Source organism: Prunus dulcis, chromosome 2 (assembly GCF_902201215.1).
Source record: "Prunus dulcis chromosome 2, ALMONDv2, whole genome shotgun sequence".
Taxonomy (NCBI): Eukaryota; Viridiplantae; Streptophyta; class Magnoliopsida; order Rosales; family Rosaceae; genus Prunus; species Prunus dulcis.
Window position 1 is genome coordinate 24,011,093 of NC_047651.1, and position 17,541 is coordinate 24,028,633.

Genomic DNA, 17,541 nt, shown 5'->3' on the forward strand with positions numbered 1-17,541 from the left:
CAGGAGGGAGACGACGAAAGCCTGATAATCCTGCACTGCAAATGTGATGTGCCTTCAAGAAACAAGATGAGACGTAAACTGCTACTTACAATTCTAGGCTTAGAAGAAAGATGATCGCCAATACTGATGACATCAAAAGAAGACTCAGAGAAAAAAGAAAAAGAAGAAGCAGAAATATTGGAACAAATGCATCATTTACTATTTGTTTCGGATTGAAGCCTCAAGGGGCAAGGCCCATCCATGATTTACCACTGAACTAATTGCATGGGTGAGCAGAGGCAGCACTTCCTCTGCTCTCAACTTAGAATTAATATCTACAATAGAAACCATAACAGAATACACATTGACATCATGAACTACACAACAAGTATATATATTTTACCAATACAAGAAGTATATAATATGTACTTTTCATGCGTACCAATGAGTATATAAATGATCATACAAGAACCATATATATTTTATTAATGTTGGTCCATATATAAAAGTCTATATATATGATATAATTTGCTTCCCCACATATAAATAAACGATATCATCTTCCTAAACTGCACAAAATTCATGCCAGTTCAATTCATGACTTCAACTGCACAAGGATCCCATTCCCATGGAGGATGAAAAAAAAAAAAGGAAGAAGAATCAATTTAACTGACCAACTCCTTTCTCAAAAACTATGGAAGGCACAACAGTATATATCCTGCACGAAATTAAGCCCAGTTAGAGAAGTTGTACATAAACAGAGAGATTTGGCATTCCTTCCTTTCCTTTATCTTACAGAAACATTTGGGAAGGCTTCACAAAATCAGCAAACACTTAACCTAATTTCACAAGGGAAAATGTAACTAAGAAGTCACTCTTGAGAGTCATTAAACAAAGTTCAATTCTAGCTATAATAACGAAAGTAAGATCGAGGCAGCATGCTCCACGCCAATGAATATACTAAAATTAAGTTACTCGGATATACATCTGGATGAAAATGGAGACACTAGTTCGGCTAGTTTCTGCTCCAGGCCAGAAAGATCAATACTTTCAAGATCATTTACCTGAGAAGAAAATTTTGATTATATGCAGGAAAACCGATCAACGTTGGAAACTCCAAACATACATACACAAACCCTAAACCTAAACATATCAATAAATTATTAGGAGCTTAGACTAGTACGACGAACCTCGCACTGGATAGTATGAAGAAGTCTGTCATTTCCTTTGGAGGAAACACAGCTAACAACAGCAAGCCCTTGTTCAAGCAGCACTTCCAGAACCCTTGAGATAGAGAAGGACAAGGATAAGCCATCTTTTGTAGATATGAAGCCCCTAGAACTGATCACGATTTGCACTCCACCACAACATGGGTGGACCGTCAAACAGCTTGGCGAACGCCCATCGGAGCTTCCAGTAGTAGCCCCATGGTCAGTGCCAGTGGTGCTAATTATATTGGAACATTTCTTCAATTCAGCTCTCTTGGCATCTAATCTCTTGATCCTACTCTGAAGGTGTTTTATATAGTTCACAGCCTCGTTCATGTGGTCAGATATCGAACGCTTTCCCTGCTTAATTTCCCAACCAATACATAATTAACCCTAGTCATATTCTCGCAGCTAGCCATGAGAGAGATGCTAGAGGAATTGATGTTAAATCTCAAATGGTATTCATATAATTGTACGAAACCACGATGTTGGATGTAAAAAATTAAAGCAATTTTCAAAAAGAAAAAAATCATATTGGTTCTGAAGGACCTTGATACATATAGTCCACGCACACAAAGATCATTAATACAGGAGATGGCAGGGTGCTTCACCTTGATAAATTCAAGAGGAAGTAGGGATCTGAGTGAGGCATGTAGGGTACCCATTTCTTGCCTTCTTTGTCTTTCGTTTTCCCTATGCATCATCATCTTCTTCTTCTTGTTATGATCATTCGAATTCTGATCAATCATGTCATAGTTGAAAGCAGCTACTAATTTCCGCCGGCGGCTTTTCCCTGTGCTAATGGCATGTCCAAGAATCCGATCTTCTGAAATTGTGTGCTTTTGGGGAGGATTAGATGAAGTCTGAAAGACCAGCTTCTTGCCTTGGTGTAAAGGAAACATCATATATTGCACAAGTTGAGAATTATTGAACAGCTAGCTTCAGCCTTCTCTCTAAATTGGGTATGGAGGATTAATATAAAGAAGTAGATATGATCAATCTTTGATGGGCCTAAGATCCCAAAGATTCCATCAAGTTTGACATCTCTCTTCAGATACAAGATGACTGATGACTGTGTGTGTGTGTGTGTGTGTGAGAGAGAGAGAGAGAGAGAGAGAGAGAGAGAGAGAGAGTGACCTCACCGGCCACTTAAAAGTTTTTTTTTTTAATATGCCTGTTTCGTTGCCCTGTTCCTATGTACAAATGTTAATAGCATTCACATTAGGTGGTGGATCACATACCTAAATAAATTATCCATTTAATAATTGTATCGAATCAGTATATATTGATGAGTGATGATTGTTTCTCAATTCTTTTCTCAATTCTTTTAATTGATTAGAAGGAATTTGAACTGAGACATTCTTTCTGGAAGAGAGAAAATTAATTATATGTCGTAGGGCAAGGACCAAGGGTGTCTGTGCGGTGCAGCAGGACCCTAAAAACAGGAAGCATATAACCACCAACAGTATCAAGAAGATCTCTTAGGAAATTGCCTGCGTGCTTTATGAGTTGGACAAGGAGTTGTTGATAATGTTGCATTTCTGAGACAAATATTTTGTAATGGTCGAAGAAACAGCTAAGCTTACTATTCCTAATTGTTTTTCCTGACAAAATCAAGTAGCGAATCTATTTTAATATTACTAGTGGTTGTGAAACCTATCTTATCAATGTGTGATGTAATAATTAAGCTACTTCTTAGCTTACTAATGAAGGATTAGTATCCGATCAGACTGTGATCAATTTTTAATTACTTTTTGTTAATTAGTACTAAGCACAGTGAATCCTACAGGGTGCCCTCTACCATTTGATTGAGCAGGACTTGAAAATCAATTTAAACCCATGTGATATACATGCATGATGAAATTAATGGTCTCAACGGTTTAAGCTTTTAGAAAGTGTACATCTATCGATTAATTTAATTAGACCCCACTTGACTTTAATTATGGTGCTCAATGTAATTAACATGGTCATCAATTGATAGTTGGTACGGGCATACAAGTTGCATGGTGTTGATTATATAATACTTTGGATCGTTGGACTCGTGGGTTTTCACACACACATATATATGTATATTATTTATAGTTAATAGTTCTACCATGTTTTACTTTCTTCCTCTTAAGATCATTCAAACCTAACTGTCTTGGAGTCCCATGTGATTGTCAATTACAATGAGGGATGAAAAACGACCAAGGTGTTTTAAGAAAATACAAATATATATAATTGAGTGGTTAAACGATTTGGATTTGAATGATATTGTGCGTTGATAATCTTTGAGGAAAGACATAAAAACTTATGAATCAGATTATTAAAATAAAATTTAAAGTGAGATCTACAAAAATGTCTTATTTGAGGAATTTCACAATTGAAACTCTGTTTATATACGCCAGCTTGGTAACATATAACAGAATTCACTATTGGTAGCAGTACAAAAGCTTGTTACGTGTCCAATTATTCTATGTTTTATATTTTGGGCATAAACCTCTGGCCATTTTCTATGGAAAAAAAGGGTTTCAATCATGCCATGTATTGCAAAATAATAATTTCCAAAAGTAAAGCAAAAAAAGAAGTGAAAGAAACAAATGACATGGGAAGCGTTAAGCACGGTGCAATATTTTAATACAGCTAGCGAGGCCAGGGAAGAGACTTTTGGGAATCTTGGGATTTTAATTTGGTCCATATGCAAGATCTAAAACCCTAACTACTATTTTGCCTTCTTTGCCATTCTGAGAAAAAGAAAATAAAACTTGCAGAGAGTTTTGACAGTATTCTAATATACAATGTTTCGTTTGCAGCAAAGAAATATAAGTTGGTCTTCTCCGTATTTCATCTATTTATTCCTTTATTCGAACAAAATAGAATCTCAGAAGATCTGATTTTGTCAAATGGATGTCGGCATGTTCAATAACATTAATACCGGAGACCAGCAGAGAAAATCATCATTAGCATTGACTTTAGACAGTGCAGAAAATCAAGACAAGTCTAATGATGATGGAAAAAAGAAGATGATGCACAGAGAAATTGAAAAGAAGCGAAGGCAAGAAATGGCCGCCCTTTATGCATCACTTAGATCCGTACTCCCTCTCGAATATATCAAGGTAATTAAAGATCTTGTACTTTATATATTTCTTCCCACTTAGCTCATCTGCCTCTTGTGTATTCACTGCAGTTGATTTAGAGGAAAAATGGTTTTATTATTGCTTTCTCAGTTTTTGTTGGATTTTATTATGTTGGATAATACATGAATGATTAACCCTTCTCTCTCCTCTTTCTAGATTTTTGATCTATTTATCTGCTTTGGATTATATTTTGTTTGTGGAATATTTTCAGGGAAAGCGTTCGTTGGCGGAACATATGAACGAAGCTGTGAATTATATCAAACACCTACAAACGAGGATCAAAGTACTTGGCCGCCGAAGAGATGAGCTAAAGATCGGGACGTCTTCGTTGCCCAGTTTGAGTGCTAGCTCATCAACTTCTTCAACAAGTCCTCGAGTTGCAGTGCACCCTTGCTTTGGTGGCGTTGAGATTGTGATAAGTAGGGGTGGCTCTGTGGAGCAAGGTTTGGTCCTATCAAGATTGCTAAAAATACTGCTTGGACAAGGGCTTACTGTAATCAGCTGTGCTACCACCCAAGTTAACGAAAGGCTTGTCTACACCATCCAATCTGAGGTAATTAATTACATTTGTCTCATCATCCCCTAAACCATCTAAATTAAGCTGTTTAATCAGTTTAGGTTTTTATGTATGAGTTATGTATCTGGTTATAGTTAGTGCATTGATTACTTCTTTTCCATGTACAACTTCACAGGTTAGCGATCCGGCGTGGGGAGACTTTTCTGGATTGCAGCAGATTCTGACTGAATCATTGACTAGATTTTCTAATTAAGTAACAACACATATGTTTAGTTAGCTGCTTTTCTGCTCATTCACAGAAAGAGTAATAAATGTTTGTAGGTTTTTTGCCTGTGAGCGACTTTTACAAGAATCGTAGTAAACTGATCAGCTGCATATTGCTTTGTTTAATGCATCTCTCAATCTCCTTCACCCATGCATATATATATATATATATATCTGTACAATTGAGCTCATTCTACTAGCTAGCTATAGTCTAATTTCTCATGGAAGATTTGAATCAATTGGGAGCTGTTGCTCTGTTGTCATGTTGCTCATGTCCATTTATACCGTTACTGATTTCCTGCTGTGGTATTAATCTTGCATGTTGTCTTGGACAAGCAGACATGACCTCAAAATTCTGAGCTCTCAGCAGGTCACAAGCTGAACATGGCTAACAAGGGGTTGGCAGACAGTGATAACAAATAAAGAGACTAACTTCACTTTCACTAACAACTTTAGAATCTCCTACCTTTACAAAGCAAATGTTTAATCTCCTAAACACAAAAAAGAGAAGAATTTTAATCTTCACTGCATTACTTTTCGCTTCATTCACTAAAGCGAATAAACTCTTTAGGCTATAGCTATGTTATCTTTGAAGGAAAATCAAACAAATAAAGAATAATTTAGTGATAATATCAACTTGGATTCGTCCGTCTGTGGGATTTTTAAAACACCAACATTACAATTTTGCCAATATATATAGATCGATGAATGGTTCGAACTGTTATAACCCAAAAAACATGAACCTTACTGGCACCTACATTAGTGATTGATGATCAATTTTGCTTCAATAACCTCGCATGAAACTTTATAATTAATGAATATACAAGGAGATATGTATGACAACCAAATGCGTCATTGATGATGTTGATACAATTATAAATATATATAGTTATAAAAATAAAATTCTGTAAAAAAGGAGGAAGGGTACAAACGAGACAGCGAAGCTGATCTTGGGTTCTGTATGCATATTGGTTTCATTCTGCTAACAACCATATGTGCATATTGCTTTAGAAGTAATTGTAAAGCAAGTTTTGGTTCAATTATGTATGGACTGGGCACATTAAAATAGAGGAGGAAGACTATCTGTCATATCTTTGCCTTGATACTGTTGGCATTGCGGCTCCCCCTAATCTTTGGTTATTATAATATGACCACCGTCCTTATAGGAACACATGGTCAAAGTTTTCAATAAAACATGGTGGCCCAATAACTTGTATGCAATTTTCTAGTATTAAATGCACCTCTTGTATTGTGCTTGTTACCACCAACTCTCGGATAAAGAGATAATTCACTATAATAAGTTCAGTCCTGGGAAGAAAGAGGATTAGGATGCTAGGGCAGTGGCCCTTCAATATATATTGTTTAGCTAGCCCTAGCTTTATCTGGATATATAATTGTTGCATTTGCCAAGTTAAATATTGTTTGGTATTTCATGTTGGTTATATTATCTGGATACGAGAAATTATTGTATAATACTCGAATGAAGTAATAATAACTACGAATACAATTCTTCCGTTAAAGGAATTAAATCAATAAACATCCATGTGTGGAAAAAAATCGAAAATTATGTTTAATGGGCAGTATAATTGATTTGCTTTTGGGTCTCGGGCTATCGGATATATTGAGGTTGGTCGCCCATGGTCTGAACCCATTTGATGTGCACAGACTGCCGACTTTCCGACAGATGGTGGTCCACCAAAATGTGTGAACGTAAATGGGCAGGCAGTAATTGGTTTAGTCCAAAAGTGAAAAGATTATTGGTTCACATGGAATATATAATGTATTACCCCTGACTTTATCATGCGGTCCAATGCCACGTTTGCAGCTCCTCAGCAAGCAATTAAGGAAAGAGATTTCAGAGAATCTTAAGAACACTAATTAAGGCCCTTAAGTACAACCTTCACTCTTACTCTGAAGAATCTTGGAGCTCCAATATTTGCATGTACATGTCTATGTTCAATGTTTCCTAATTTTTATCATCCTAATGATCAAAGCAAGGATTTGGAATTTCAAATCTCTTCCAATGATCCCCACCAAGAAGATATGATGCAAATAGAAGATCTGGTGCCGGGTCATGAGGTTTTGCCAGAGGGAAGCGATCCATCCCATAATAATAAGAAAATGGGAAAAGGCAAGCAGCAACAGCAACATATGATATTATTTGCTCATCCGGACAATAATGAAGCAAATCCTAGTGATGTAAAGGTTGAAAGGAAGATCATGCGTAGGGACAACGAGCGCCAAAGAAGACAACTTATGGCAGTTCTAAATGCATCTCTTCGATCCCTCCTCCCTCATGAATTGATCAAGGTCAAGAATCAAGATCAACCTCTCTAAATATATGTACATGACTTTTTTAAGCCACGCTTAATTTCTTAATTTTCTATTGGGGATTGAATTTGAATGTCTTGATTTAGATAATTAATGTTTCTAGGGTTTTTCATTATGGGATTTTAGGGAAAGCGTTCAATCTCCGAGCACATGAACGAGGCGGTGAATTATATAACTCACATGAAGAGGAAGATCCAAGAATTGAATGCTAAGAAAGAAAAGCTTAGAAGGTTGTATGAATATGATTCTAGTGCACAAGAGTTTGGTCTAGAAAATGAAACTTTGGGTCATGATTTGGTTAACTCCGTGACCAATATCATGGTTAGGCCAACTTGTTTGGGGGGAGTGGAGGTTGTGATAAGTAGTAGCTGCAGCGAGGATGAAGGGTTGCCTCTTTCAAGAGTGCTGAAATTGTTGCTTGCTGAAGGCCTTTGTGTTGTTGAGTGTGCTTCCACGAGAGTAAACGAAAGGGTCTTTCACACTATTCAGAGTGAGGTATATATATGGTCGTTCCTTTCAATTTAGTTACTCATATTCTTGATATATAGGTTTTGTAGGAAGCTATCCAAGAAAGTTTATTCACAGTTTTTGTTCAATCCACAGGTCGACGATTTGGAATGTGTACTGGATTTGTCTGAGTTGCAACTGAAACTAAATTTGCAAATCTGAGTGGCAGGCATATCGTTAATTGTTAGGAGGTATTCCCTTCCCTAGCCTCGTGAATTAGTTGTCCTTTTTGATGTATCAAAACCCTAGATTTTTTTGTTGTAATTGTGATTTGTCAAATGTTTGATGTTTCATTACTTGTAGTGCCTTGTTTTAAGAAAACTCATTTCTTGTACGTACAGTTTGATGCTGTGAACTCATTAGTTCATGCAACAACAGAGAGCAACAAATATTATTTGTGATGTTTATGTTGTCAACCTCATAGTTCAACATATTAATTCATATTATCCTAACTTTGTAGATTATTCAGCATAATTGAGACTTTAAATATCATATACCACCTATACATCAGCATATCAAACTTTGCAAATTATGCTGATGATTAATTAAGTTTATTGATGCCGCATAAAATTTTAATATGGATCATGCAACCTTTTCATTGCCTGCTGTTTAAGTACATGTGTATCCAGATTAAATGTCCAATTATATACCATATTCATCTTAAACTCGCATGCTTAGATAATCTTAAACTCGCATGCTCCATAAGGCATATTGATGTATTCACAGTTGTTTAAGTTTGCTGCTGAGTGCTTCTCGTTACAATTGATATATCACTAGCAGCCGGGTTAGAGGATTTTTCATTTTCCTTGTGATAATTTATATTGCAAGCAAATCATAGTTGGATAGAGTTGTTGGCAAGAATCAAAACTCATGATTTTTAAAATAAAGTTAAGGTAGAGATTCTTCTTCCCAAACGAAACACCAGGACGGAATAGATACTACACCTAGAGTTGTAGACCATGATCCTACCAACTCCAATTTTTTGGTTTTCTATGTACATGCATGCATGAATGGATTACTACAAGATATAATAGTTACAGGCTTACAGCTGTGGTATTCGTATACGTTCAAAAGGGTAATTGCTTTTGTTGATGATACTGATTTCACGTATTCATAACTTAGCTTTGCTCCACCAGCATGAACCGATTTCTGCAACCAACATCAACTTTGGTGAATTCCAACTTTATGAACAAAATCAAAGGATTAATGTTAAGTCTAGTGTTAGTAGTTGTTCGCTTTTCAATTGTTGGAGCTATAGCTAGCTTCCTTTCTCAGCATTTGTTGCAAAGAATTTTCCTCTGCCCTTGAACTATCAGATAAGTATATGCAGAATTTTGTGTGTTAAATCATTAAAAGTGCTTTTACTAGAAGCATTTATGAGCATAAATGTTTTTTTTAAAAAGCAGCTCCAAACGAGCCCCAACACTAGTGGTTCTGACTTTTTAATGCAGAACCTTTGTTGTTTTCTTCTTTTTAGCTATTGCATGCGCGTGTTATTTGCAACAAGTGCTGAAGTAGAAAGCAAGCACCTCCTAATGCAAATCACTTTCATGCTCGTTTAGAATAGGAGGAGCCCAGAGGCCCAAAAACAGTCAAGAAAGCACAAAACAAAACTGGCCACAAATAGCCCAATGAGTCTTCGGACAAAAGAGAGATGGTACAACTAAGGCCCAATCTCCCTTAATTAGTACTAATTATCATTAACAATGTTCTTTCACGGCAGCTAAGCTAAGCTTTCTGCATGTAATTAAATCTAGCGAAGTCAGCCCAGAAGAACACTTCTTTTTCCTAAGAAAACTTCAACCCAGGATTTATATATATATGCTGAGCCCCAAAGTCTAGGTTTGATGAGTACTTGGTCCCCTGCCCAAATTTGTGGCAAGTATATCTCTGAACCCAGACCTTTCCAATTTGAAATGCTAATTATGGGTGGGATTGTATTGGATTGCACTACAAGATGATTCTTTTATATTTTATTTTGGGGTCAATAATGTTGGATTATTCGATTTCTTTTTATTTGTTATTATTTTCAACAACAAAAGGGGCTATTGTCAATTGGAAGACTTTTGTATAGTATATAGCAATGGGAGGGGAGCCTTCGATGAAAGTGGGAAATTCTTCTTTCTTGTTGTACAGCGTCAATGAGCAGAGGCTTTGATTCATTGGAAGCTTTTGCGGCCAAGTGCTTAATTAATTTATCATTTCCATTTGTATTATTAAGCACGTACCTTCTCTTTTCCTTCTTTATTTTGGTCCGAGATTATGCACGTAGCTTGGTAAAAGTGTTCCTGCATCCGAATTCAAGCCTAAACCATATTCGTTTAATTGTCTTCCTAAACTCAGATCACTAAAAAAAACTGTGTTTTATGTAAAAGAGTTTAAATTCATAACATCTTGGTTGTGTGTGTGTGAGAAACCTCCATGTCACTATCGCTTGTATAAGTTGAGGCTCGACAAATATATGGCTGAATGGTAATATTCAGTTGTTAAATCTGCTTTAGAACGGCTAAACAAATGAGAGTTGGTGAGATCCCATCCCTTTATTTAATAATATAACAACTGAGATGTGCAAGTTCTCAATCTAATCCTCATTACAACGTCACTGATGATTAACAAGAATCGATTATATATATATATTTACCATGAATCAAGCAATAAAATTGCAATTCTCTGTTTCAAAGGTGAAAAGGGATTATTGTATCCTAGTCAACCAACTGTTAAAAAAACAAATAATAGCAATTAGACCAGCTTGGACTCAATTTCTTCCCTTTCTACCAACACCCAAATAAGTTTATTTGTGACAATCCTAGGATTAGCTCCAGCATACCTTTTTTCATTTTGTGCTCTTGGATCTAAAAGAAAAGATGGGTACGTGCCATCAGGTTAAAGGTCATTGGCATTAGAGAGTTAATAATGTATTCACTATTCAATTAAATATGTTAATTACAGCTAATTATTATAAATATAGGTGACTGTGACCTATTCTTAGCTGGTTTTATCCCACAAATTTTTTTTTTTTAATCGCAAAATCAATAGTTAATTTGTGCTGCATCATAACTTTGAAAGGTCACGATTGATGGTTACATAGCCAACTTCATCGCGGGTGGTGGTGTCACTTTCAACCCTATAGAAAAAAGGGTTACACATATCATCAAAAATTATTATACTAAACCTTAATTAGTATTTTATATAACGTATTATTAATAATAAAATAATTTTCTATGAAAGTCTAATTAATGAGAAAATTAAAAATGTGACATTTCCAATGAAAAACAATAATAGCTTGGGCAAAAGCTAACAAGCACTAGAATACATGAGGTTGAAGGCTGCTTGTGAGTAGAGATAGAGAATAACATTTTGTTCTCACCATTGAACATCATGATTCCTTGACTTCCAAGGCTGGCTTTTGTCTTCACCATAAGACTCCTTCTCTTTTGCTTCAAAATTTCCGAAATATTTGCCCTCTCATCTTCTTGCTTTGATCAATCTTTTGTACTCTTCTCCATCCTTCACAGTCACACTCCATTTTATTATTAATCCACTGCCCCCCATATATACCTCAGTTATGAAGGCTTGTTCTTTCTTTCCAAGGACCAAAATGCCCTGGAACTGCTTTTGCTGTTGCAGCGTCTCTCAAGATCAAGAGGAACCAGCTGAGACCAGGTACACATAATTAAACTCAATTTTGATTAATTATCTTTAATTGTTACCAATTTTCATGTTAATTCTTGGGGTGGTTTAATGAATTAGTAGGGTGCACAAGAATAGGGATTACCCGTGGGATATATATTCCCTCAAGGACCTTCTTCATGCCACAAACAGCTTCCACCATGACAACAAAATTGGAGAAGGAGGGTTTGGAAGTGTTTATTGGGGTCGAACAAGTAAAGGCGTCGAGGCAAGGCAATCATGTCCATCTTTTTCCTTTGAATAATTTCAATTCCTTCTGATTATACAAACAATCAGTATTTGGTTTCCTTCTTCTCTAGTTGAATTTTTTGTAAAACTTTGGTCACATGTGCATGTGCAGATAGCTGTGAAACGACTAAAGACGATGAGTGCAAAGGCAGAGATGGAGTTTGCAGTGGAAGTTGAAATACTCGGAAGGGTGAGGCATAGAAACTTGTTAGGCCTGCGGGGATTTTATGCCGGTGGTGAGGAAAGGCTCATAGTGTACGATTACATGCCTAATCATAGCTTGATCACCCATTTGCATGGCCAACTTGCAGCAGATTGCCTTCTTGATTGGCCAAGACGAATGAGCATCGCCATTGGATCAGCTGAAGGTCTATCGTAAGTACATAAACTAATCGCCAATTTGCCTAACAAAAACTGTTATATAAAATATGAAAGTAAACCCTTGATTAATTAGGTCACCTAAATTTGTATGTTGCTTCAATGCCAAAGTCATCCAGATGACTCTTCTGAAATTCAAAGGTCGTTCTTAACTGGAATATGCTAAAGATGCTTCATCTATTTCTAGCCTCTCATTCATTACCAGTAAGATCTAGCTAGATAATGTTACTATTGGCTTCTTCAAAGTGTTACGATTAACTTCATTAGAAAATTAGATTGATCAGAAATCCTTTTATGTATACCAGATGTCAAGATCTAATTGTCACTAAACCTTATGTTAAATTAGATTCTAATTTTGGTCCTTTAACTTTGGATACTTCTAAGTACAAAACTGTGAACAGTTGCGTACATTATGATTTCTAAACTCAATAAAATCCAAGTATTACTCTTAATTCATAGATTAAGTTTTAGTATTACCTAGAGCATTTTTGGATCTTCTTTTGTGTGTTTGATTGTAAGGTACCTGCATCATGAGGCCAATCCTCATATAATTCACAGAGACATAAAGGCCAGCAACGTGCTTCTAGACACTGAATTTAAAGCAAAAGTCGCTGATTTTGGATTTGCAAAGCTGATCCCGGATGGTGTAACTCATCTGACTACTAGGGTAAAGGGAACTCTTGGATATCTAGCTCCTGAATATGCCATGTGGGGTAAAGTTTCTGAGAGCTGTGATGTTTACAGCTTTGGGATTTTGCTCTTAGAAATAATTAGCGGAAAAAAGCCGATAGAGAAACTCCCCGGCGGAGTGAAACGTGACATTGTTCAATGGGTCACCCCTTATGTCCAAAAGGGTTTATTTAATCAAATTGCAGATTCAAGGTTGAAGGGCAAGTTTGATCGAGAACAAGTTAAGTCGACGGTCCTGATTGCCATGAAATGCACTGATAACAGTTCTGATAATCGACCCACCATGGTAGAAGTGGTGGCTTGGCTTAAGGGTGGTATAAGAAGAAGGAAAAAAGAGATCACAAATCATGTGGAGGAGACTGAGGATGAAGAAGAAGTATACGACGAAACCGACACCGATCATGAAAATTATGGTATGGAGCAATCTGATACCAGAAAGAATATTACAAGGGCTAGATCACAAAGGAGATGACTTCACCTTAGGTTCTTTTTGAGCCATCTAATTTTTTCGTTTGTGAAATCGAAATGTTAATGTATCTACCTGAGCTTAGGTTCTTTTTGAGCCATATCATGAGTCACGTAAGTTGATGAAAGCATGACTTGGTCTTAGAGCGTGTACAGGTTTTAATAGAGTCTTCACACTTTATTTTGAAATATACTCAATATTGTACTACAAGTCTACAAGTATGATTCCTTTCTGGCTCATCTGTTTGTCTTAATTTATTTGGAAATTCTGTCCGGCGGTTCACGCATTCAGAAATACTTCAAATACATAAGACATTATTATTAACTTTATAAATTTTTTTTTAAAAAAAAACATAACTAGCTAAGCTTTACAGGGATGGGAATGTTATAATTTAGTTTGATTTTAATTTAAAAAATAAATATGTGTACACAAATCAGCAATATACTGCTAGGAGATATTATGATTCTTCCGAGTCTTAAGGTAACAGAGAATGGTGAGGCACACCTAAAGATTACGTTAAGCAAGCACCAATTAAGGTTTCATGCTTGAAAATATACAACTTTGGAATGATGAAAACTCTCTTGGACCAAAGTTTATTTATTTATTTATTTTGATTTGGAAGTTTGCTATACTTTCGAATTTCGATCGATAAGCTCTAATGTGAAAGGGACAATTGAATACGTATAGTTTTTGTTATTATTTTTTCAAATTAAAATTTGAAAGCGTGAAAGCAACGGCATATTATTATTATAATTCATCTTCATCTTAAAATTAATAACATAAAAAATATGTCTTTGCTTTGCATGTTGGAAAGCATGCCATTCATTATATTTGTTGTTCTACCGGACGCGTTTCTGTGTGTTTTCTAAGAAAACCACAAATGAATCCCTTCCAAATTGGAAATCAAAATCTCGAATAGTTCCAAACTTGATTAAGACAAAAAATCCGTGTCACGCTTCAGCAAGAAAAGAGGCCCAAAAGACAGAATTAGAGGAATCATTCTAGAGTTAGGGCGTTATATAGCCCTTAGGTGAGATCTTATCTTTTAATCGTTGAATACGGCTAATCAATTTGATCCATCGATTAAGAGATAGAGCCTCATCTAATGGCCATATATAAGGCCCTCACTATAGAATTCTTGGAGATTAGAGAGCCCAAAAATGACACGAAGTGTTATGTCGTTAGAGTCATTCTATCAATAATTCTATAGTGATTGTCTTATTTTAAAGTCTTTAGATGAGTTCTTATTTCTTAACCGTTATATCAAATTAGTTAGCCATTTGATCCAACCCTCACTATTCCATTTTTTAGTCCATCATCTATACCGACTTAAAAGACTAATCCTTGTTCAGAAAAGGGCTTTGCAAAATGGAATATCGCAAAATGGAGAATAAAAATAATTTTTACCAAATGAAGGAATATATTTGCAAGCGAGCTATGCAAATTTTTGTGTTCCCCAGGACATCTGTGTCCACCCTTTTATGTTGATTGCCAGCAATCACATTCGGTAAAAAATAAAGTCCAAGTAAAACACGTACATACACCCTATCAAGTCCAAGCAGGAGTAGCCCCACTATTCTATATGCAAAGTTTCCCTCCCTAGAGGCTTAGAGGTTAGATTAGAGGTAGCTATCAATATTCCCAAAGTTGAATGTACCGTCCAGTTGAATAATATTTCTGGATCAGCGTTTAATAATGGTCTTGATTTGTGTAATTTCTACATTGATCACAACAGTTAATATAGTCAATTCATTAATTCAATTATGTAATTAATTATCTGATAACAACAATTATATTTAGTTGAATTATTATGTGCTCAAACTTTGACAACAAAAAAGAGAGTTGACTTTGTGTTTGACTCTATAGAATCGGCTTTGTCTCCTTGTAAGTTATATAAATGACGATCCTCATAAAAGTATTAGACCAGAGGACACAAGCAATGCTTTAGGGGTACTCACTCAAGATAATTGAGTTTGAGAGGAAGGAAGAAGAAGGCAGTGAAAATGGAAAATGGGAACAGCTTTTAGCATCCCAAATCCCAACAAAACATGTGTTATGTAGTTTAAAGGAGCTGAAACCTAGTCAAGCTAGCTATTTTGGTTGTTGTTGACACTAATATCACAGGACACATACATACAAATAAAGCTAATATGTAGCCATACTAGGACTGTGAAATTTGATCAAAGCATCTGTTAAAAGCACACACGCTACATATAACGCTTGTGAATGCATTTGCTTTGTGTGTGTACCCTTTGAAAGGAACATTTAAATGATCATGAGCTGGAGCCTGAGCCTCTCAGCCGGCCTAGCTACGAGCAGAGAGGTATCAATATATATATATAGGGTGTGTGCATGGAGCATTGATAGGGCCTCCTCATATATATGCCATTTACGTGCTTGTCACTCTGTGCTTTTTATTGCTAACGGTTTGAGAAAATTTAAACAATACTAGCGATGCCTGCAGTGATGATATATGCGAAGGACGAGAGAGAAACTTCCTTATTTCGGTTTCATTGCTCTCATGTATCAAGAGAGAGAGAGAGAGAGATAAAGAGAGGAGGACAATAAAACCGGAACATGGAAGCCTTGTACTCCGGTGACAAGGATAGAGAGACGATATTGCTATCTACTTAAGTGCATTTATATAGATAATGTTATTTATAGGGGATGGTGGTGGTCCAAAACCACAACATATATGGCATAGAGATAGAGATATATAGTAGCAATCACGAGAGGCAATGGCAATACGGTCAAAAACCCCAACATTCATGTTGATTTTAGCAGTGTTTATACCGCATATTACCGACCAATGACCACCTGACACGTGGACGGAGTCAACATTTAACACTACAAGCCCTTCGGCAAGGACCCTACCGAATCATATGCATCCTGGTGCTTATGCTCTTGGACACGTGTCATGCCCACAATCCACTCCTGCAGTCCCACATCGGAGATTCCAAAATACACACACCTCCCAAGGCCTATATAAGGAGACCCCTATTCCCAAAAGAAGGGACAGAACGATCAACGGTACGCTATCGCTTGATCTGTAGTCTAATCTTTACTAAATCCGTACTTATTTAAGCATCGGAGAGCCTTCGGCCGGTACCGCACCGGTACCCCAAGGTCTTACCGAACGTTCCCTTTTTGCAGGAACTTGATCTTCCGAAGACTAACTCCCTTCCGAAGACACAATATCACTAAGTTGGGCGAACCACGTGTCAAACCACTTTTTCGCATCAACAGTTTGGCGCCGTCTGTGGGAAACGAAAAACAATTAACCCACTATCCCCTAAACACATGGGGACCACTTCAATACCCACTTTTCTATCGGAGGACGGGGCACCGTTCGGAAGGCAAGCTGGGGCTAGCCCAGCGCTACCCCCATGCACTCCCTACGGAAACGCCCCATCAACCCAAACAACCGCCGAGGCCGAGCTAGTAGCCCAAATCGCATCTCTGCGAAAGGACATGGCTAGGCTTCAGGAGCACAACCACCACCTTTCGTCCAAAGTGGACGAAACCCAACGGCAGCTGCACCAGCAGCCCCGCAGAACATCCAGACGACTCACTCTTCCGAAAGCTTGGGAACCCCTCATAGGAGGAGGCACCGAAGGGCAGCAAGGGCAACGCCCGCGCCCTCCAAACAACTGGTGGTGCCGACACCTAGGGACCAACCGCACATACCGAAGAAGGTCTACTCTGATTGCCGTCACCGGCTTAACGATCGGGAGGCAGAGAGACAGAGATCCCCGATCAGGATTAGCGCTCGACTACGAGAATCCCGGATGAACGCCGGGGGAAGTAAGTCACCAATTCGGAAGGTCCAAGGATTGAACTCCACGGAGTCTGCATCCGAGTATATCCCTTCCGATGCGCAGACGTCCACATACCGTTCGGTATCAACTCAATACTTGGGGGATAACTCCGTGAGCCCGCGAAGGCGCTTAGAAGACTATGATGCCGAAGGAATCCCAAGCCGAGACCCTGTTGTCCGACTCCTTTTTCAGAAGGTCCAGAAAATGGAAAACGACAAGGCTCGCTCCCAGGAACCTGAGTGGGGAAAGCTTCGGCCCGGGCCGTTCACGGGACGCATCCGTCGCTCTCGGCAGGATCGGGAAGTACAACCACTGCGCATACCGTTCTATACTGGCACCGAGGATCCTT

The 17,541-nt window shown here is 37.4% G+C and overlaps 4 protein-coding genes across 4 annotated transcripts; 3 read left to right on the plus strand and 1 right to left on the minus strand.

Annotated features, from left to right (window-relative positions):
* Positions 1–198: 198 nt before the first annotated feature.
* LOC117618435 (transcription factor bHLH36-like) lies at positions 199–2,247 on the minus strand. Its single transcript, XM_034348003.1, has 4 exons — positions 1,799–2,247; positions 1,170–1,547; positions 965–1,043; positions 199–314 (listed from the first exon to the last, which is right to left on the minus strand). The coding sequence occupies exons 1-4, from the start codon at positions 2,090–2,092 to the stop codon at positions 199–201; spliced, it is 867 nt and encodes a 288-aa protein (XP_034203894.1). The 5' UTR covers positions 2,093–2,247.
* A 1,822-nt stretch (positions 2,248–4,069) lies between these two features.
* Positions 4,070–5,073, plus strand: LOC117618436 (transcription factor bHLH120-like). Its single transcript, XM_034348004.1, has 3 exons — positions 4,070–4,282; positions 4,515–4,856; positions 4,996–5,073. Exons 1-3 carry the CDS (start codon positions 4,070–4,072, stop codon positions 5,071–5,073), a joined length of 633 nt encoding a protein of 210 aa, XP_034203895.1.
* A 1,970-nt stretch (positions 5,074–7,043) lies between these two features.
* Positions 7,044–8,153, plus strand: LOC117620029 (transcription factor bHLH36-like). The gene is made up of 3 exons (XM_034350118.1): positions 7,044–7,394; positions 7,542–7,910; positions 8,019–8,153. The coding sequence occupies exons 1-3, from the start codon at positions 7,044–7,046 to the stop codon at positions 8,082–8,084; spliced, it is 786 nt and encodes a 261-aa protein (XP_034206009.1). The 3' UTR covers positions 8,085–8,153.
* Positions 8,154–11,520: 3,367 nt separating this feature from the next.
* LOC117618438 (PTI1-like tyrosine-protein kinase At3g15890) lies at positions 11,521–13,380 on the plus strand. The gene is made up of 4 exons (XM_034348005.1): positions 11,521–11,585; positions 11,673–11,820; positions 11,953–12,215; positions 12,738–13,380. The coding sequence occupies exons 1-4, from the start codon at positions 11,521–11,523 to the stop codon at positions 13,378–13,380; spliced, it is 1,119 nt and encodes a 372-aa protein (XP_034203896.1).
* The last annotated feature ends 4,161 nt before the right edge of the window (positions 13,381–17,541 follow it).